Raw genomic sequence first — 23,066 nt, forward strand, 5'->3', positions numbered from 1 at the left:
ACAGAAGCGAGGTATTTTGGAGCTCGGACATTTTTAGCATGTCTGAATAAGCAATGTGTGCTGAGCTTTGGCGGGGACACTGAGCTCTATTGTGCTGCAACCTTCAACAGTCGTCTCGTCTTCCTCACCAAGTACAGGAGCCTCCAGTCTCTGCACTGCTACTTCCAGAACCACACAGGACAATTAACGCCCAACTGTGGTTAACAGCAACTTCTAAAAGTCCACAGTTAGGAAGAACTTGCTTTTCTAGTGGGTGTTTGTGACTTGCCTTTTCTGAATGTCAGAACATGACTTTATAAATACATCAAAACAGCCTGGGTGCATCAAGCTTTTCTTTTAAAGTTGAACTCCGGGCAGACACATACAAAAATGCCAATCAATGCAGCCATGGGTTCACAATTTTTTTTTAAAGTATTTAACATTTTGTGCAAGTCCCTGGTGTCAGCATGTGTCTCTCCCCTCAATCAGATGCTGGTATCTCAGACCACTCTCCTCACTCTTTTCTCTGACCTCAGCACTTCCCTCTCCTCATTTACCTTAGCACTTCCTGAAACTCCCCTTTTTCCCACTCTGCTTTGTGTCTCTGAGTTTTCTGGAAGGACAAGTCAGCATCTCTTTGTCTCCATCTTGTGGCCAGAAGGCGAAATTGCCTTACAACATGCCTGCTACATATGTATGTCCAATAACCACTTGCCGACCGCGGCACACACATATACATTGTCAGAATGGCACAGGCAGGCAAATGGGCGTACCTGTATGTCCCTTTAATTTGCCACCTATCACACACTCGCCAGTGTCAGCGGGTCCCTTGATGTTCGCCGGCGGTCCGCGATTGTGGCGAGGAGAGGCAGAACAGGGTGAGGTCTATGTAAACAAGGCATTTCCCTGTTCTGCCTAGCAACATACAGAGATCTACTATTCCCTGTCATCGTGAGCAGTGATCCCTGTCATGTTGTATTGAGCCCATCCCCCCCCCACAGTTAGAATCACTCCCTAGGACACACTTAACCCCTTGATCGCCCCCTAGTGTTTAACCCCTTCCCCGCCAGTGTCATTTATACAGTAATCAGTGGCTAGTTGTAGCTCTGCTTGCTGTATAAATGACAATGGTCCCAAAATAGTGTCAAAAGTGTCCGATGTGTTCGGCATAATGTTGCAGTCCTGATGAAAATCGCCGCCATTACTATTAAAAAAAATAATAATAAAAATGCCATAAATCTATCCCTTTTTTGTAGACGCTATAACTTTTGTGCAAACCAATCAATATACACATATTGCGATTTTTTTTTTGCCAAAAATATGTATAAGAATACATATCGGCCTAAACTGTGGAAGAAATTTGTTTTTTTAATATATTTTTTGGGGATATTTATCATAGCAAAAATGTCACACGACTGTGCAATTGTCAGCTAAAGCGAAACAGTACAGAATAGCAAAAAATGCTCTGGTCAGGAAGGGGGTAAATCCTTCCGGGGCTGAAGTGGATAAACTACAATTTCCATTGAATTAGTAGCCTTTGTAGGTGCATATTCCTTTTTGGTGTTTTTGTATGGTATTTTTGGAAGCATCTCCTCTTATGATTTAGGGTATAAGCATTTCATACCACTCCCAGGATTCATACATTCTGGGTGTTTTTGCAACTGCAAACCCAGAAATCCCCACAAACAGTTGAGGAGAAAATAGAGCTTTTCCAGGCTTTCTGGGGAGAGAAGGCTCTCTTTCTGCTGGAGACCAAAGCAGAACACATCTCTTTGCCTCTGTCTGTGTGTGTACAGGCTCCAGTGACAGCCTGAGCCCCAGAGTCCTGGGAATTAAGTCCGTGAGGATCAGGGTACTGAGACTGAGCTTTGAGGACCAGATTTAAGAAATGAGACACCAAGGATTGAGTTCTGGAGGTGAAGAAACAAACAGGTGTCCAGGACAAGGTTCAGTAAGTGACAGGACTGGTGAGCAGTTGCGGCTGTGCTTACTGCCCACTGTAAGCAGTTCAGTACAGCAGGAGACTGCCCATTTGCTGAATAACCGCAAAACCAACCTCTACATGCAGGTTTAAAGGGTCAGTAATCAAGTGCACCACTGTTTACCCTTGCAGAAGTCACATGGGCAGTGACAAAACGCATCAGGGCAGAGTCTAATGACGTCATTGTGCAACCTGGAAGTAGCCACATTGGATGTTTGGTGAGGTGATGCCAAAATGTATGGGCAATACATCTGATTATTTTAAAGCACCTTTTTGGCAGTGCACTGACTGAATGGTCCACTATAGCACATGTTATGTGTTATTCTGGTCTTTTAATAAAGTGGATTTTTAAAAGGATAAAGCACTATGTGTGCTTTTTATTTATTTATTTTTTGAGCAGAAGAGCTCAAAAAATAACTAATGATGTGATGTGAGGCATAAAGCTACTTACTAATCCTGATCCTAATCTAGAGGCACCCAGAGGAGGGGAATGAGGCCCTTTAAAGGTAATGCACATAGTGACCTACAGAATAATGAGGTCAATAATTAAAGGTGAGTGCACAGTGTGAAGGATGGTAGCACTCATTTGGGGAATATTACACAAAGAAATATTTACAAGTATCTGTTGATACTGAGGACTTATTCAGTGGTCTTTATTTATATTACATACATTACATGGACGATAGTTAGCACATTGAATATGTGAATAGTGTTGATATTATTTTATTAATATTATATTTATTGTCACTTCGAAAAAAACGTATATGAAAGATTGTACCTAATATTTAGAGAGGATAAATTAAGTCTCATATTGTATTGCACTTTCAGATATATTCGATTTTATGCACTTTTAAAATAAGAATATCTGAGGTTGAATGTTTGAAACATATTTCAGTGTTAGCTGACGCACTTCACATATAAGTTGAGACTGATAATATTGCACTTAATAGAACATGTGATACACATTAATAATAGGTTGCACAGAGAACCATTCACATATATTAAGTGCGCCACCGTATAAACTGGGCCCCACCATTAGCCAGCAGAAGCCTCCAGACCAGGTGACAGCTACTGTACAACTACCTACCCGTCATACCAAGCCCATACATACCCTTCTGGAGTTATCTGCTACACTGATATTTCTGTTTTGTATGGCTATAGGATAGTTAGGGTCTGTGCTTTTTTATAAATCTATTAGGAACATCGGTGGTCACCACAATTCCAGGTTCCACACAAGGCTATATAAAGATTATGAATTTAATCTGTTACTTAGACAAAAGTAAAATTTATAATCAAACTATGTACAGAATAAAAAAAGTTAAGCTATTGAAAAGATGGATCACATCATCACAATACTGTATTATCTATGACTTTCATCCATGATCCCTCCAATACTCATCTTTTCCTGGCAACTATGAGGATCATGACTCGCCTGGGTGTAATAACATTTGTTGTGTCAAACCCAGTGGAACCAGGGAAACTAGTGGAACATGCTAGAGGAGTTTGTGTTGTGTTATTATTACAACCCACACATTGGCAGATACAAGAGGAAATTAAATGTAACTGATTTATTTCCAAACTGACCATGTTGCACACACACAGACAAGCTGATAATTCAAAATATGCCAGATACACAATCAGGCTATACATTTCTACATATTTAAATAAAGCCGGTTTTGAACTATTGCAAATTTGGCAGTTCCAGAGGTGTTCTTCAAATCTGAAATATGTTCTTGCTTAATGAGCTGAGGAGGACATGTACTGTTATTTCCTCCTTTCAAAACTTTCTTATGACTCATAATGACAATGTTTACATTAATGTTTAATGTTAATTGTTAATGCTTACAAGCCAACAAGTCAATTGTTTGCTTTTTGAGTGACAACATCTGGAATCTTCCCATATCAAATAAATGAGTTCTATAATTTATTTTTGTTATTCATAAAAATTTAATATTGCATTGCTGAGCAACCTGGATGATATCCAAATGTCATGTCTAAGCCCTTGTACACACAGCCGGAGATTCCGACTACCAAATCCGTCTGAGTAATTCCGACGGATTAATTCCGGAAGAGGCCCGGAAGTGATGTTGCATACACACGGTCGGACTAAGTTGTCGGAAAATCCGATTGTACATAATGTGATGACGTTATTTCGTTAGACGGGACTACGTTCAGGCTAGTAGCCAATAGCTTTGGTCTAGGAATTTGATCTGAGCATGTGTGGCATTTTGTCCGTCGGAGTAGGCTACACATGATCGGAGTATGTCCGATAGGAGCATTTTGTCAGAAAATGTTACCGGCAAGTTGGAAAACTTGGTCCGTCGGATATTCCGACGTAAACAGTCCGATGCAGACCACACACAGTCGGAATATCCGACAAAACGGTCCGATATGAAACATTCCGTCAGAATCTCCGACCGTGTGTACAAGGGCTAAGAAATAAGACAGCAGATTGAAGCACATCATGTTTTGTGTCTCGAAATAAACCATTCAGAAATATTTAGGCTGTCCTAACTGATCTCCCCTTCTGAAAAAATCGTTGCCTGGTCATCATGCTCATCTTTTGGCCTTAGTTCTTTAAATCAATAATCAGGAACCGCAATAAATACCAGGGTTTACTGAAGCTAAATACAACCAGAAAACTAGTATGTTATAAAAAGGGCAACAATGGCAGCCCTTTATTTTTTGTATGACGGTTCTCACAATTGGATTCTACAATATCTTTGTAATTTATTTTGATTTAACAACAGTCTGAAGGTCTCCTAAACAATCCATTCAATGTACAACCAATCAGATTCCACCCATTGCATAACTGTTGGTATTTATGTAGCGCTACCCTTGTAAGGGCCGCTGAAAGAATCTATACCCCACTGGTTGCCCCGACTCTGCAAATCCTCCGTCACCTTTGACACCCTAGGTTCTGTAGACATGTGCGATTCATTTTGTACGAATCTAAAATTCTTATGAAATTCCAGAAATTCGTACATTCGTACAAAACTCTAAATACAAATTTTTATGCATACGAATGCCGTACAAAATACAAAATTCCGTTTAGGAATTTCGGATCCAAATTCATAATGAAAATTCATAATTCATACAAAAAGTTAACGCACCTAAAAGTTAAAAACCCAGCAAGTCAGCACAGCACAGGGATGGTGGGAACCCCTCATAATGATAAATTCATCATAATGAAAATTTGTAATTGTTATGAAAAGTTAACAAACCTAAAAGTTATAACCCCAGGAATTCAGCACAGGGATAGTGGGAACCCTATGGGAATTTCGTTTAACGAATTTCGGATCCAAATTAACAAAATTGTGACTGGTGTTTTGTTCACCAATCAGAGGAACTCAGCACAGGGATGGTGGGAACCCCTCATAATGGGCACAGCGGGTGTACACTCAGACCCAGGAACTTAGCTCAGGGATGGTGGGAACCCCTCATAATGGACACAGCAGGTGTACAGACCTGGAAACTCAGCACAGGAATGGTGGGAAACCCTCATAATGGACACACAGCAGGTGTACAGACCTGGGAACTCAGTACAGGGATGGTGAGAACCCCTCATAATGGGCACAGCGGGTGTACACTCAGACCCGGGAACTATGCACAGGGATGGTGGAAACCCCTCATAATGGACACAGCAGGTGTACAGACCTGGGAACTCAGCACAGGGATGGTGGGAACCCCTCATAATGGACACACAGCAGGTGTACAGACCTGGGAACTCAACACAGGGATGGCGGGGACCCTCATAATGATAAATTCATCATAACGAACATTCGTAATTGTTACGAAAAGTTAACAAACCTAAAAGTTAAAAACCCAGGAAGTCAGCACAGCACAGCACAGGGATGGTGGGAACCCCTCATAATGATAAATTCATCATAACGAACTTTCGTTATTTTAACAGTTTACGAATCTAATGAAAATTCATATTTCATATGAATCCGAATTGAATTTCGTACACAAATTACAATTTTTTTTTCGTACGGAACAAAGCGAAACAAGTTTTTGGACGGCGCCCATGTCTAAGGTTCAGTCATTTGTTTCCCAACCGTCACCAATAATAAGAAACTTACACAATACCAGTCAAACAGTTCAAGTTTGTTTACTGTCGTAAAAGGGACACATAAAAGTGTAAAACTGTTTTACTGTTTGCAATTGATAACCTTTTGGTAGTTAAGAGAAATGCAAAGTATACAAAATAGCCCAAATTGTGCCAGACCCTGTTTATGTCACCGTAACCTATGTGAACAAGTCAGCAAAAGGGTATGGAACTGGCACTTAATTTACTTTGTCAGGTTCACTTACTTCTGTTTCCTCAACCCACAGGCCATTAACATCAGTACGACATGACAAACATTATGCAAACTATTGTGTTTAAATTCTCTGGCTCCTTTAAATAGAGTTCCAAAGTGAGAGCAGACTCTATGTGCCTTAAAATAACGTTAGTCACTTTAGTGAAAAAAGAGAGAATAAAAGAGTTGAAGTTTTACTCTTTGGAATACGGCAAATCTTCAGCTAGCCTTGAAGTATTAAGAATAGGGTATTCCTTGATGATAGGGTATAGAAAATATGGCTAATCTGTGGTGTATCCAATGAGATTGCTGGTGGTAAAGATGTGAACAGGATATAGATATCTGCATACAGTGTTTGTTAGAGTATGTGAACTAACTCCCAGTGGCACCACAAGTACCAGAAAGCTGGGTTGAATAAGGGATGCCCATATGCAGAATCTAAATGAGCAAATGCCCGCTCAACACACTGGTTACAGAAACTGCTGGCAGCAATGCAGGTGATGATGAAGACTCTTTCAGGAACTCCCTCTGAATCCTGGCTCTGGGATAGGGATGAGCTTCGTGTTCGAGTCGAACGTACGTTCGACTCGAACATTGGCTGTTCGGCCGTTCGGCGAATTCCGAACGTTTTGGCCGTTCGCGTCAAAATTCGAGTGGCGCGCGCGCGGACCACAATGCACTGCGGTGGCATAGTGCATTGCTGCCTCATGATTGGCCAAGCATGCACTGTGACCCCGCATGCCTGGCCAATCGCAGCACCAGCAGCGAGGAGAGCCATGATTGGCCACAGGCATCCTGCCTGTGGCCAATCATAGCTCAGGCTGTGTAGTGCACGCCCCACACTATATAAGGCCGCCTTTGAGGCGGCCTCGTGTAGTGTGTTAGCATCTGAAGCAGTGGGTGTTCTGTGTGCCTTCAACACAGTTACACACCAATCGTTTTTGGCTGATTTCCTATCTTGCTGCTGTGTAGTGGTTGTTGTCTGTGCCCTGACCGCAGTATACACCACTATATTCACCTCACCTATATAGCTAGTGATCTAGCTTTAACCACTTAACAACTGCCCATTGCCGATTAACGGCTTCAGGGCGGTTGTTTAACTCTGAGAGGCCGTTAATTAACGGCCTCCCAGAATTCTGCTCTCGCGCGCCCCCTGGGGCGTGCACTCGAGAGCATCCGTGACTGCCGGGTCCTGTGGGCGCGCGAGAGCAGAATTCTGGGAGGCCGTTAATTGACGGCCTCTCAGAGTTAAACAACCGCCCTGAAGCCGTTAATCGGCAATGGGCAGTTGTTAAGTGGTTAAAGCTAGATCACTAGCTATATAGGTGAGGTGAATATAGTGGTGTATACTGCGGTCAGGGCACAGACAACAACCACTACACAGCAGCAAGATAGGAAATCAGCCAAAAACGATTGGTGTGTAACTGTGTTGAAGGTACACAGAACACCCACTGCTTCAGATGCTAACACACTACACGAGGCCGCCTCAAAGCATCACGGATCACGGTAAACGGCCGCTCATAGCGGCCGTTTACCACGTGATCACTCCGTCAAATGACGGAGTGATCACTTGTAAACAAACCGGCGTCATGTTATGACGCCGGTTCCTCCCTCCCCTCTCTGTACCGATCGGTACAGCGGAGGGGAAAGAGATCGGTGTCAGCAGCGATGTGGGCTGCATCTGCAGTGCCCACATCGCTGCTCACCGAATTTAACCCCTCAATTCCCTGCCAATACTCTGCAATACCAGTGCATACTCTGCAGTACCCTGCCATTACTCTGCAGTACCCCGCCATTACTCTGCAGTACCCCGCCATTACTCTGCAGTGCAGTACCCTGCCATTACTCTGCAGTACCCCCCATTACTCTGCAGTAACCTGCCATTACTCTGCAGTACCCCCCATTACTCTGCAGTACCCTGCCATTACTCTGCAGTACCCCCCATTACTCTGCAGTATCCCCCTAATACTCTGCAGTACCCCCCAATACTCTGCAGTACCCGCCATTACTCTGCAGTACCCCGCCATTACTCTGCAGTGCAGTACCCTGCCATTACTCTGCAGTACCCCCCATTACTCTGCAGTAATCCCCATTACTCTGCAGTACCCTGCCATTACTCTGGAGTACCCCCCAATACTCTGCAGTACCCTGTTATTACTCTGTAGTACCCCACCAATACCCCGCCAATACTCTGCAATACCCTGCCATAAATTGCCATACCCAGCCATACTCGGAGATACCCAGCCATACTCGGTGATACCCTGAAATACCCAGCCATAGACGCCCCCCACCCCTCACCGCCCTCCGGTGCTTCTACCAACTCGCCAGTACGATCAAAGCCAGAATCTTTTTTTTATTTTTTATTTCAGGCTTCCCAGCCTAGAGGTGAGATGTGGGGTCATATTGACCCCCAGATTTCACTGTAAAGAGGACCTGTCACCCCATATTCCTATTACAAGGGATGTTTACATTCCTTGTAATAGGAATAAAAGTGATCAAAAATATATTTTTGGGGAAAAAATGTCAAACTAAAATAAATAAAGTAAAATGAACAATAAAAAAAAAAAAAAAAATGTTTTAAAGCGCCCATGTCCCCATGTGCTCGCATGCAGAAGCGAACACATGTGTAAGCCCCGCCCACATGAAAACGGTGTTCAAACCACACATGTGAGGTATCGCCGAGAACGTTAGGGCGAGAGCAATAATTCTAGTCCTAGACCTCCTCTGCAACTCAAAACATGTAACCAGTAAAAAAAAATGTAAAGCGTCGCCTATGGGGATTTTTTAAGTAGCGACGTTTGGCGCCATTCCACGGGCATGTGCAATTTTGAAGAGTGACATGTTTGATATCTATTTACTCAGCATAACTTCATCTTTCACTTTATGCAAACATTGGGCTAACTTTACTGTTTTTTTTGTTTGTTTTTTAAGCACAAAACTGTTTTTTCCCCCCAAAAAACACGTTTGAAAAATTGCTGCGCAAATACCGTGTGAGATAAAAATTTGCAACGACCACCATTGTATTCTCCAGGGTCTTTGCTAAAAAAAAAAAATATATAATGTCTTGGGATTCTCTGTAATTTTCTAGCAAATAAATGATGATTTTTACATGTAGGAGAGAAATGTCAGAATTGGCCTGGGTGCTCCAGAACGCCTGATGGCGTTCCCTGCATGTTGGGCCTCTGTATGTGGCCACGCTGTGTAAAAGTCTCACACATGTGGTATCGCCGTACTCGGGAGTAATAGCAGAATGTGTTTTGGGGTGTAATTTGTGGTATGCATATGCTGTGTGTGTGAAATAACCTGATAATATGACAATTTTGTGGAAAAAAAAAGGAAATAGGCCGTCAGTACTTCAGGTGTGATCAATTTTCAGATATTGGCACCATAGCTTGTGGACTCTATAACTTTCACAAAGACCAAATAATATCCACCAATTTGTACTTATTTTTACCAAAGATATGTAGTAGTATGAATTTTGGCCTAAATTTATGAAGAAAAAATTACTAATCTGCTAAATTTTATAACAGAAACGAAGAAAAATTCATTTTTTCTCAGAATTTTCGGTCTTTTTTCTTTTATAGCACAAAAAATAAAAAACTGAGAGGTGATTAAATACCACCAAAAGAAAGCTCTATTTGTGTGAAAAAAAGGACAAACATTTCCTATAGGTCCAGTGTTGCATGACTGAGTAATTGTCATTCAAAATGTGAGGGCACCGAAAGCTGAAAATTGGTCTGGTTATTAAGGGTGTTTAAGTGCCCAGTGGTCAAGTGGTTAATAATAGAGCTTGCAGTCAGTAGTGTTAGGAGATAGTGCGTGCTGTCTGCGTGCTCTGTACCCAGTACATACCGCTATAATATAGGGCAGGCCCCTACTTTCAAACATCCAACTTACAAACATCTCCTACTTGCAAACGCAAGGAGACAGCAGCAAGTGAGATGAAAAAAGATGGACGACAAAACAAATTATACAGGAGTGATAACCCTTCCCTATGTTTTCCAAAAAGCTTAAAAATAGTTTTTTGGACTGGAGCTACACTTTAAAAATGTACCGGTTGAAAATTACAAACAGATTCAACTTAACACAACAAACCTACACAGTCCCTGTCTTGTTTGCACCGCCTGTATACTGCTGTTCTGAGTATATAGGGCCTGGGGGCCACACGCATTTCCTTTTTTTAATATGGGTACGGGGTTCCCCTTAATATGCGTACAAGACCCAAATAGGCTGGTAATGGGCAGGGAGGGCTACCCATGCAATTTTTCTCAATGATTTTCAACCATATTGCAGGAACCAGATATAACATTAAAACCGCAAGCAGTTATGGTGTTATTTCCATTTAATGTCATTTTGTGCAGGGACTGTTCTAAACACGGGAAACACGTGGCACTTCACAGGCATACTACAGACACCCCCCAGGCACCATATTTAAAGGAATATTTCACCTTTTTTTTTTCACTTTAATCGTCATTAAAATCAATGCTCCCGCCAAAACGGACGTTTTTAAAACTTTTTTTTGCAGTGACCCATGTCCCCTGAGGCAGGAGGCAGGAGGCAGGTCCCCAAACCCTTTTTAGGACAATATCTTGCATATTAGCCGTTAAAATTAGCACTTTCCATTTCGAACGTTCGAGTCCCATAGACTTCAATGGGGTTCTAACGTTCGTAACGAACGCGGGGGTCGTTCGCAAGTTCTGGTGCGAACCGAACCGGGGGGTGTTCGGCTCATCCCTACTCTGGGAATGGCGTCTGACCCCATCACACCATGCCACGGCCTACCTGCATCTGAAATGCAGGCATCGCTGGAGCATCTGGAACAGTCTCTGGTCCGCTGTAGGTACCTCTGCAGAGGTCCCACTGGATGCAGCTGTATGACTCCCCGCTGTGCAGGCCACAACTCGCAGCAGTTCACACTGAGACAGAGCTCCTGCTGGCAGATCCAAGCTGGCATTCCTCAGAAATCTGGTAGTCATAGTTCAGACCAGTCCTGCTGGAATTAAAATTTTAGCATTTGGAACTACACATCCCACAATGCCTTGCCTTGCTCTAAGTTTTGTCTAAAAGGAAATGACACAAGCCGACACTAGAGGGAGACAACCCCAATTAACAGCGCTGTACACAGTCCCTGATTTGCAGGAATAATAGTCAGCTCCTGGCTACATTTCTAAAAATTGTAACATCAAATTGCTAAATTTGTGACCAGCTTTGAAAACTGGTCTAACACAACATTTTCTCAGATAGCCAGTGAGTGTTTCATACAGCCTTGTCTAAATTTTCGATTTAAAGCCCATCTTCAGACTTTAGTTCTCCCACCCGTCAAAAATGTAAGTACATAACTTCTTGTTCAGTGTGTTCCTTAACATCATACCATCTCATTTTGCCCAGCAGTACTGTGAACCCAGACAGGCGTAGTGGTGCAACTCCTGGGGGTGTGTCCATGACAGCCTGTGCTCACAGGAAGAGGGTTAAATAACATTGGGTGTCATTTAACCTAGAAGTGGTTAGTGATGAGCAGCGGATAAGCAAATGGAGGACAGTTTTTGAGTATGGAAACGGAGAACAGTGATTAAAAATAGATTGATTTGTGCTTTAACAACTTCAGCCCTGGAAGACTTTACCCCCTTCCTGACCAGGCCATGTTTTGCGATATGGCACTGCGTCGCTTTAACTGCAGTCGTGCGCCATTGTACCCAAATAAAATGTAGGTCCTTATTTTCCCACAAATAGAGCTTTCTTTTGGTGGTATTTGATCACCTCTGCAGTTTTTATTATTTGCGCTATAAACAAAAGAAGAGCAACAATTTTGAAAAAAAAAACAATATTTTTTACTTTTTGCTATTATAAATATCCCCAATTTAAAAAAAAATAACAAAAAAATATTCATCAGTTTAGGTCAATATGTATTCTACATATTTTTTGGGGAAAAAATGGCACTAAGCGTATATTGAGTGGTTTGCGCACAGGTTATAGAGTCTGCAAAAGAGGGGATAGATTTATGGCATTTTTATTAATATTTTTTTTATTAGTAATGGCAGCAATCAGCGTTTTTTATCCAAACTGCGATATTGCGGCAGACAGATCGGACACTTTTGACACTTTTTTGGGACCATTGACATTTATACATCGATCAGAGCTAAAAATAGCCACTGATTACTGTATAAATGTCACTGACTTGGAAGGGGTTAACACTGGGGGGCGATCAAGGGGTTAAGTGTGTGTGTTGCCCTAGGTGTGTTTAACTGTGAGGGGATGGGACTGACTGGGGGATTGTTGTTCCTATTTAGTAGGAACAGATGATCTGTTTCTCCTCCCCTGTGAGAACCACTTGCATCGTGTCCCCCGCCGTGCAGCGGGGCAGGCGCGCCTGCTATGACTCTTAAAGGAGCCGCCCTATACATACGCAAATTCCCACAGGAGAGCCATTCTGTGACTGTATATATACAGTAGTCGGTCGGGAAGCTGTTAATGAGTGTACTGGATTTTATTGTAAGCCAACACACCTTTAGATTTCAGTACAATTCAAATGCTAAATAATTTTACGAAATTTCCAATTGCCAATATAAGGAATGGGCACACATTTGTTAGTTATACTTTATCATATACATTTTATTTAACTTTGGTTCGCCTAACTTTACATTATGACTGATGGGTGATGTCTGTTAAATCATGATATCTACTTATTAAATACTTTCTTCGGCTCTGTGTATACAAAGGAGCATGGGGGAACTCATGTCCATAATGGGGGTGGTAGTGACAGCCCCAAATGATCCACAATGGCTCAAATGTGACATGGTCCAGAAATATTTAGACATAATAAAGGTGGATAAAGCACCTGGGCCAGATGGCATCCACCCACGGATCCTAAAAGAATTGAGCTCTGTCATTTCAAAGCCACTGTTTCAAATTTTTAGGCACTCATTAATGACCGGCATGCCACCACTGGATTGGCATAGGGTCAATGTGATGCCCATATTTAAAAAGGGATCAAAGTGTTTACCAAGTAACTATAGACCTGTTAGTTTAACTTTACAGTTGGGAAGATACTGAAGAGACTAATACTAGACCACATAGATGAGTTCTTGCTGGAAAATAATATTTTTAGCAACAGACAGCATGGATTCATGAAAGACAGAAGTTTTCAGACAAATCTGATTTCTTTTTATGAAGAGGTGAAGTAAAACCTTGGACAGAGGGGTGGCGGTGGACGTGGTATACTTGGATTTCGCAAAAGCATTTGACACAGTTCCCCACACACGGCTCATGTGTAAGGTAAAGTCTACAGGCTTGGAAAGATCAGTTTGTAAATGGATAGAAAACTGGCTAAAAGATAGAATTCAGAGAGTAGTTGTTAATGATTTTTACTCTGAATGGTCCAAGGTTATAAGTGGTGTACCCCAAGGTTCATTGTTGGTACCCTTACTTTTTTAATATCTTTATAAATGATATAGGGTCTGGGATTAACATTTCAATGTTTGCAGATGACACCAAGCTATGCAGTGGAATAACGTCCTTACAGGATGTCTCCAACTTACAATAAGGTGACCAGATTTTTAAAGGGAAATCCAGGGACATATCTCTCTCTCTCTCTCTCTCTCTCTCTCTCTATATATATATATATATATATATATATATATATATATATATATATATATATTATTTTTTTTTTGTCCTCAAATGATATATGCACTGTACATGGTTTGTGTTTATATAATGATTGTATGATATATATGTTATTTCTGGAAATCATTTCATACCAGCCCCATAACATTATTATACCAGCCCAACCGCATAACGTCATTATTTTCTTGTTCATAAAAAGGGAAAACCATGCATTTTAAAGCCCATTTAAAGAGTGTATTATACTCACTAGTGCTCATCAGTGCAGCCTCATCAGTGCCCATCAATGCAGCCTCACCAGTGCCCATCCATGTAGACTCACCAGTGCCCATCCATGTAGACTCACCAGTGCCCAGCAGTGCAGCCTCATCAGAGCCCATAAGCTCAGCCTCATCAGTAGCCATCAGTGCAGCATCACCAGTGCCCATCAATGCACCCTCACCAGTGCCCATCAACTCATCCTGATCAATTTCCAATAATGCAGCCTTACCAGAACCCATCCATGCAGCCTGGTCAGTGTCCATCAATGCAGCCTGATCAATGCCCATCAATGCAGCCTCACCAGTGCCCATCAATGCTTCCTGTTCAGTGCCCATCAATGCAGCCTGTTCAGTGCCCATCAAGCAGTTTGCTCAGTGCCCATCAATGCCGTCTGTTCAGTGCCCATCAGCTCAGCCTGTTCAATGCCCACCAATCCAGCCTGTTCAGTGCCCACCAGCTCAGCCTGCTGAGTGACCATCAATGCAGCCTGTTCAGTGCCCAGCAATGCAGACTGAAAAATGCCCAGTAATGCAGCCCGATCAGTGCCCAGCAATGTAGCCGACCAGTGCCCAGCAATGCAGCCAAACCAGTCCTTAGCGATGCAGCCCAACCAGTCCCCAGCAATGCAGCCTGACCAGTGCCCAGCAACGCATCCCAACCAGTGCCCAGCAATGCAGCCCAATCAGTGACCAGCAATGCAGCCAAATCAATGCCCAGCAATGCAGCCCAATCAGTGTCCAGTAATGCAGCCGGGTCAGTGCCCAGCAATGCAGCCTAATCAGTGTCCAGAAATGCAGCCTGATTAGTGCCTAGTAATGCAGCCTGACCAGTGCCCAGCAATGCAGCCCCATCAGTGCCCAGCAATGAAACCCAACCAGTGCCCAGCAATACAGCCTGACCAGTGCCCAGAAATGCAACCCGATCAGTTCCCAGTAATGCAGCCCGATCAGTGTCCATAATGCAGCCTTACCAGTGCAGGAGATCAGTGGTGAAAGCCACCTGGATCATCACTGAGGCCAGCTCCGCCCGCTGTGAGAGCTTTAACACTTTAACATCTCACAAGTCCTGGATCAGCTCCTACCTATAATAGACAGCACATTGGACAAGTGTGCTGTCTATCAAAGCCAAGGAGCAAAACCAGGAGGCGGGACTTGTGTGACGGTGTTGTACCGAAATAGTGTTTCTCCCAGAAAACCTGTTTCCCCTGGCTCTTGGCTGATATATGAACTCTGCCCCTCCAGACTACTGCACTACAGCTCCTCCTAATCTCTGCCCCTCCAGCCCTCTGCACTGCAGCTCCTCCCAGTCTCCCTCAGAATAACATTCACTCCTATACCGTCCCCGCCTCCGTGCACGCCCCCGTTTTTATGGGGGAAACCTGTTTATGTACAACAGACACAGGCACAACCACGGCAGGTACCCTGAAATCCGGGGACAGACGGGCTCCAGGTATAGTGTCCTCAATTCGGGGACTGTCCCAGGAAACCGGGGACGTCTGGTCACCCTAACTTACAAGCCTCAATGCACTGTTTATGCTACTGGTGTATTTAGATCCCTTTACAAGTTTCTTTAGTTGAACCAGTACATTGCAAAATATTCCCAAAATTCCACCTGCAGTAAATACAACCAATTCTCTGGGTCAGGATTAGTCTGTTCACTCTAATCACATTATTAAAAGTTTTTTCCTCTCTTTACACAGAATGGAGTCATTAAAGACAGCCTGCGCAAGAAAGAGTTTAAAGAGTCTTTTGAAGATGCACCGATGTACATTCTTGTGTTCACGTATATATGTTATGGAATTCTCATCATATTTGGCTACTTACGTGACTTTATGAGAGCATGGGGACTGGAAAAGTGTCACATGGCTGACGAAAGGCAGGAACAGAAAGTAAGAGTAAACTGTTTCTTAACATGATATCTAAATACTGTATTTTTATTTCACTTGCAAAGTGCCTTTGAACCTATTATAAAATTTAACCGATCCAGGAAGTATAAATTTTCTAGCACCGTCTGCTTCCCCCCATCATAGCTCTCTTTTCTTCTTGAAGTGTCTAATAACTAATAACTGTCTGTGCTGGACCTGCTTCAATTGTTGCTGTAAAGGAGTTCAACAGGGTCTCTTCTAAAGGGTGCACTACTGACAAAAGATTCAGATAGGGAAATGGGTTTTGTAAATATAGAGCACATCAAACTTTTCTTCCTTTTAGGCACTCTTGGGTTGATTCCATAAAAGGCAAACAGACTGTTCACTTTCCAGGGGAAGTTGCATTTTGCAAGGGAATTTTCCCCACAGGTTAGTGAATATGGTGAAGATCTGCTGACTTCCCTAATCAATTATGTGCAACTGAAAATGCATTTTTTTTTTTTTTACCTTTTTACCCTGATTTCACCCTGTTTAATAAGTAATGGAGGGAATTCCCTTGCACCGTGCAACTTCCCTTGCAGAGTAAGCCTATTTGCCTATTATTAATAAATCCCTCTGTCTCTGGTTGAAACTTTCTACAAAGCCAATTGAGGAAAGAGTCACTGCCCAGAGTGACTCATAGGGCAGAGTCAATGATTTTGTAGAACAATTACTAATTCCATGTGTAATTTTGTTATGTAGACTGTTTGCTAGAGAGTTTGCTAAAAAAAAAAAAGTAGGAATCAAAATTTACAAAGCCAACACAAATCCTAATGCTAACCTCAAAGTTAACTTTAATGCTGACAATAACCTTAAGTTTAGCACTAACACTAACATTAAAGCTAAATCTCAATTATGTTTTTTTCAGTTTTTGCATAGTAAATTGATGCAGTTTGGACTAATGTACATATACTTTACATATTCTATACCTAAACAATACCTGTGAAAGCAGAGACTAAAGCAGGGTATACATGGCTGGTTCAGCAGGAACAGGCTGACTTCTGGTCTGTGTGTACTGCTGACTGTTCAAAAGAAGGCGGTCGTTAGAAGCCGGTCAGTCATGCTGGAAAACCAGCATTCAATCAGCCAGTGGCTGCAAGCTCTGATCTTTGTATTCTGGTGGAGTCACCCTGTCAGGATGCTAGGACAAACCAGGCATGATCCTAGTACCAACACCGTTTGTAACGATGCAGGGATCTGTTGGTTTATTTTGTTCAACCCGCTGGTTGAACAAAAAAATACTGAAGGTATATACCCTACTTAAGCGTAGTAGTAGAGAGGAGACATTGCTGGAAGTGGCAGTAGAGGAGCAGTTGTTGGCCTTTACAGAAGGAGCCTGTCCATTACCAGCTGTGGTGGGGCAAGGCTGGGATCATCCAGCCACGGCTGCCAAATAAGACAGACTTTCCATAAGTTTTGGGATGCATTGGGTCTCAAGTCATTGAGGATTCCAAAGGTTATATCTTGGCTGTCAGTTGATAACAAAAAGCTTGGTTGACTTATAGAATGTATGTTCTTTTGAGTTCAAATTATCTGGTAAGCCTACATCTATTTTGGTGGTGGTGCTTCTACACTGATGGTTTCAAGTTCCATCTTTGTTGTCAACGTGGTAGTTTTAGAATCGTCAAGGTTCTTAAATATACACTGCGGACTATAAAATATTCTCACCTAAATAAATATTTAAGTTTTGCATTTATTTTCTTATAATTATTCACATAGAACTATTCACATGTGAGAATTGGTGTGATATATCATTTTTGTTAGAAGTTTTGTCACTATTCACTTGTAATTATTGTGTATAGAGCTTATGGCATTAGTCTGGCTAGGCCATTAATTTAAACTCTTCAGCGCTACACTCATGCACTTCTTTGAATATAACAAAATTATCTGTTTGATGTGTTAGCTGCTACTATCTGTCCAGGCAGCGCGGGGTTACTTTTTTACACTACAGTTAAGCGTAGTAGTGACAGCTACTTGAATGATCCTTTTTGTCTTCCAGTTCCTGCCCTGCCTTTTTTACCTCATCCATTCAGAGAACACTCTGTGGTCTGCACAGTATCTGAAAGACAGTGAGGATCACCACAGTAGCGGGAGCTACTACAGTGATTGTCCAAGTTGGACCAATGTAACTAGGCAAAAAAGCATACCTAAATTCAGCTTTACACCTAGCCGCAACTTTAATCCTAACATTAATTCTAACCCTATTCCTAACTCTAAAACAGTAACCTTAACTCGTCTTCTATATCAAACAAAGACGCTGATCACCATGTCAGCTCTGACATGGTGATCACATGACTTTGTTCACAAACAGCCCTGAGCTTGTGATAAAAGGTTTTGTTTATCAAGAAAGCCATTCGTCACTACATGGTTAACATGGTAATCGAATGATGACGTTGATAAAAAAAAGCCATATAAGTGGCATGGCTCTGTTTATCTACAAATTTTCACTATATTTCTTTCTAGGTGTAGTTGATATTCACTTGGAAATAAACCTTTAATAAAAGTAGTAATACATTTCAAGGAAATATAAAATACAGATGGCAGAAAAAAAAGTTATTATTTTTGTCTAAGTATAGTCATATGTTATCCGAAGCAAAAATGTCTTTATTTTTGTCAAGATTTTAGCAAAGCAGAAACTCTCAATTCTGCTCATGTCTAACTGGTCACTTAATGTGTAAGTTTCAGACTGAACTGTTAAGGTCTGATTTCTTGTCTACTTGTGACCTTGAGCTCTCTTTCAGGCTCTGGGCCCTACCCTTTTTTTTGTTCCAATATTTCTTTATTAAAATATAAAGCATTACAAGTCATGCATAGATTTTATTATTTAACAACTTTAGTTCAGATCCATATAGGATTACTAATTAAACAGGTAATACCGTGTTAATTAGCAATATACTAATTTAAACAGAATGTGAACATACAGAGATTCCTCTCTATGTCTGAAACTGTAGTTAACTGTTAAAAAGAAAAAGAAGAGAAAAGAAAGAAAAGAAACCTAGAGGCTAGGAACAGCACAGTCACAATTGGGGATGATTAAGAAGGCTAAATATCAAAGAGTATGATTAATCTGGATATGCTATCTTATACCAGTCAAATGGTTTCCATCTCAGGTTGACTCTTTGATGGTTTCCTAAAGAGGAGGCGAACTTCACTTCGTACATGGCATGTGTATGAATTTTATTTGTCACTTCCCTAATAGAGGGGGCTGTAGAATCTTTCCAGTTTCTAACTAATGATAGTCTAGCTCCTAAAAGGATGTGAATTGCTATGGATCTTAGGTCCCCCAGAATTGATTCAATCCCTAAAGAGAGGAGAGCTAGTCCAGGTGATAATGGAATGTTCCTGAAGATTGCTGTCCAAAAGATGGATATGGCTGAACATGATCATAGGATATGGAATAGAGTGCCTACATTTCCACAGTTTCTCCAACATAGGGAGGATGTCTGGGGTGAGAATTTAGCAAGTCTATAGGGAGTTAGGTACCATCTGAGCAATATTTTTTGCAATAGTTCCCATAGATTGACACGCTTTGTGGCCGCATAGGTAGTTTTAAGTGCTGTTTTCCATTGAGCGGGGGGTGTAACTGCTACCTAAGTCACGTTCCCATGCTTTAATAGTTGTGGTTTTGGTAAATTCAGATTTGTTATGCAGTGTGTTATAGATTAGTGATAATCCTTTGATATTGGTATTAGGTCTAGTGTACAATTGGACTATTTGCCAGGGCAATGCAATTTCAGAGTTGGGGTAGTCACGGAGAAAGTAGGTAATTTGGAGGTATTTATATTGATAAGGAATTTGTATACCAGACTCTATTTGAAAAGACCTGAATGTTTTGGGAGAAGGACAATCATGTCTGTGATTGTTTTTATTCCTAAGTACTCCCATTGTGTGATTTTGAGGTCAGGAATGACAATATGTATGCTGAGTATTGGGAGGAAGAGTGTGGTTGTCACAGATTCTTTAAAAGGCGTATTCAGTAATGTTTGCCATGTCTGAAGTGATGTCTTAATAGTTGAGGATAGATTTAGAGTTTGGCATTTAATGAAACTCTTTGTTATTAAGAAATTGTATAGGATTGCTCCTTGGATTTGATTTTGTTCCAGTTCACCCCACCTAGTACTCTGGGCCTGCGGGAACTAAGTTTTTAGTTGTGTGAGGATCGACGCTATGTAGTAGTCTTGGATTAATACGTGTCCGACCCTACCTGCTTAATTGTTGACTATCAATTTTCTAAACGCTCATCTGGCCCTTTTAACTTGCCATAAGAAGTGATTCATTAGTGACTGGGCTTTGTCTGGGTCCTGCCTTTTGAGTCAGTACCTTGCTGCTTAGCTGTTAACTGACCTGTATTCTGACACTGCCTCTATCTTATATTCTTGCATCATGATGTTTGGATGTTGCAGAGCTTGGCCTGCATCCTGGTGTTGTCCCTGCCTTCTGATTCGCTACCTTGCTGCCGAGTTGTTGACAACTTTTTGCTTGTGTCCTGGCTTCAATCCTGTCTGCTGTTCACGTACTACTGTGTTCCTGCGTCTGATTCTTACCTGGAGGTTCACAGTTGTCTGTCCCTTGCATATGACAGTTGGTGATGCCTGCAACATTGGCCCTCATGCAGTCTGTATCCTCACATCCACTGTCACCACTACCAGGGGGTGGAACATGAGGTGCAAGAGAAGCCCTCTCTTAAGCTTGATAAATATTCTGAAATTAATATCTTAAAATGCTCCTATGCACAAATCAACTAAACCAGAAGAGGACACGGGAATACTTTTATTTCTTGCCCTCAAGAGCAGCATTAATGTTGGTTTATTTAATGTATTGTATTTGTTTTTTTATATAAAAAATAATAATGTGGTTGTTGAGCCACTATACACACTTTTCACCATCTGCTATGTTTAATTATGTAAAGTGCTTCTGTGTGTGTACTTCGTATAAATAAGCAGCTATATACCTGATTTGCAAGCTCTGATCGCTGATCACATGACCTGCCAGCTCTCTTCTCACTTGGTCTGAAAGCTGCAGTGAGCGGGGCCGAGCATCCCCCACTGACATCAGTCAGGAGAGGAGGAGAGAGGCAGCCCTGTCCGCTGTAGCTGTCATGCAAGAGAGAAGAGAAACAGCGAGTCACGGGACCAGAGCTTGCAAATTAGGTATATAGCTGCTTATTTTTACAAAGCACAGGTACAGAAGCATTTACATAATTAAACAGAGTGGATAGTGAAAAAAGGAACTGTAATTTGATCAGCAGGAGGGGGGAGGGGCACAGACACATTGCTGACAGGCAGGGAGGGGAGGGGTAGGAGCACACAGGAGGACAGAGGAGAGAACAGATGACAGAGGAACCTAAACTCACCACGGTGCCAGGGATCAGCAGCCATGATACACCATGGTCAGTTTTCAGGGGGAGGGCAGAGACTGCCAGAATTAGCCAGGTTTTTTAGGTGTTAGGTGTTTTTTTTTTTGGTTAACAAATGCTTTAAGTATATGTGTACAATACATATAAATTAAACAAAAAGAGATTTTGATTTGTGCTTAAATGCTCACATAACAACTAAATATTTAAAAATGGTCACACAAAAGGCTTAAATAAATGTTACCACCTTAGATAAGTCAGGTATTATCAAACACATAATTAGGGATGGGTGAACGGTTCGGCCAAACTTTTGCTGTTTCGGACATTTGATGAACAGCCAAACAAACGGGCTGTTTGTTCGCCCCCCAAACCAACCACAATGCATTGCGGCTCTGAACAGTGCATTGCAAGCCCTGATTGGCTGAAGCAGTGAAAGCTTCAGCCAATCAGGACACAAAGCACTGTCAGAGTCATTGGACACTGTCATCATGACTTTATCCAATCATGGCTCATTCCCGCCCCACAGTATAAAAGTATTATTTCAATGGCAGACATTTTCAGAGTGATTTCAGTGTGGAGAGAGATAGACCAGGGCTCTGTTCAGTGATATTAGTTAGTGTGCTATACTGTGCTATTTTACTTCAATTGTCAGTGTAGAATAATAGTTTAGTGTCAGTCTAGGGATAGTGTGAGTGTAGTGAGGAGGACCATCATTCAGCTTTGGATGGTGTGCATCTAGAGTAGGGACAGCTCAGATAGTTTCACTGTAGTGTAGTGAGACCATGTTATTCATACATACATTAGTGCACAGTAGGGACAGCTCATATAGTTTCAGTGTAGTGTAGTGAGTCCGTGTCAGTAATCTTGACATTAGTGTATAGCTAGAGTAGGGACAATTCAGATAGTGGTGGTTGAACAGCGTTTATTTGATTGCGTTACTGCCAGTTTAACACCATTTATTTCTGTGTGTGTTACTGCCAGTTTAGAGCCATATAGTTTTGTGTGCGTTACTGCCAGTTTAATGCCATATAGTTTTGCGTGCCTTACTGCCAGTTTAACACCATATAGTTCTGTGTGCGTTACTGCCAGTTTAACGCCATATTGTTTTGTGTGCGTTACTGCTAGTTTAACGCCATATAGTTTTGTGTGTGCGTTACTGACAGTTTAACACCCTGTAGTTCTGTGTGCATTACTGCCAATTTAACATCATATAGTTTTGTGTGCGTTACTGCCAATTTATCTCCATATAGTTTTGTCTGTTACTGCAAGTTTAACGGCATTTACTTCTGTATGTGTTACTGCCAGTTTAACAGCATATAGTTTTACATGCGTTACTGCCAGTTTAACAACATAAGAGAAGAGATACTTGAGAGGGGATATGATTTCAATATACAAATACCATACTGGTGACCCCACAATAGGGATAAAACTTTTTCACAGAAGGGAGTTTAACAAGACTCGTGGTCACTCATTAAAATGAGAAGAAAAGAGGTTTAACCTTAAACTACATAGAGGGTGATTTACTGTAAGTGCGGCAGGATGTGGAATTCCCTTCCACAGACGATGGTCTCAGCAGGGGCATTGATAGTTTCAAGAAACTATTAGATATGCACCTGAACAACAGCAACATACAGGGATATACAATGTAATACTGACATATACCGTATT

At 41.7% G+C, this 23,066-nt stretch overlaps 1 protein-coding gene across 3 annotated transcripts in view; it reads left to right on the top strand.

The window, feature by feature from the left end:
* The window catches only part of LOC143987283 (serine palmitoyltransferase 3-like), a 95,825-nt gene that overhangs the window by 9,488 nt on the left and 63,271 nt on the right, over positions 1-23,066 (top strand). For all 3 annotated transcript variants that reach the window (XR_013276623.1, XM_077485905.1, XM_077485906.1), the window contains one exon: positions 15,842-16,030. Coding sequence is in view for 2 of the 3 variants with exons in the window: in XM_077485905.1 (XP_077342031.1) it covers positions 15,842-16,030 (189 nt within the window). In the remaining variant the exon portion in view is untranslated. The remainder of the gene's footprint in view (positions 1-15,841; positions 16,031-23,066) is intronic.

Source organism: Lithobates pipiens, unplaced genomic scaffold (genome assembly GCF_037356315.1).
Source record: "Lithobates pipiens isolate NorthernLeopardFrog02 unplaced genomic scaffold, aLitPip1_a1.2 Scaffold_18, whole genome shotgun sequence".
Taxonomy (NCBI): domain Eukaryota; kingdom Metazoa; phylum Chordata; class Amphibia; order Anura; family Ranidae; genus Lithobates; species Lithobates pipiens.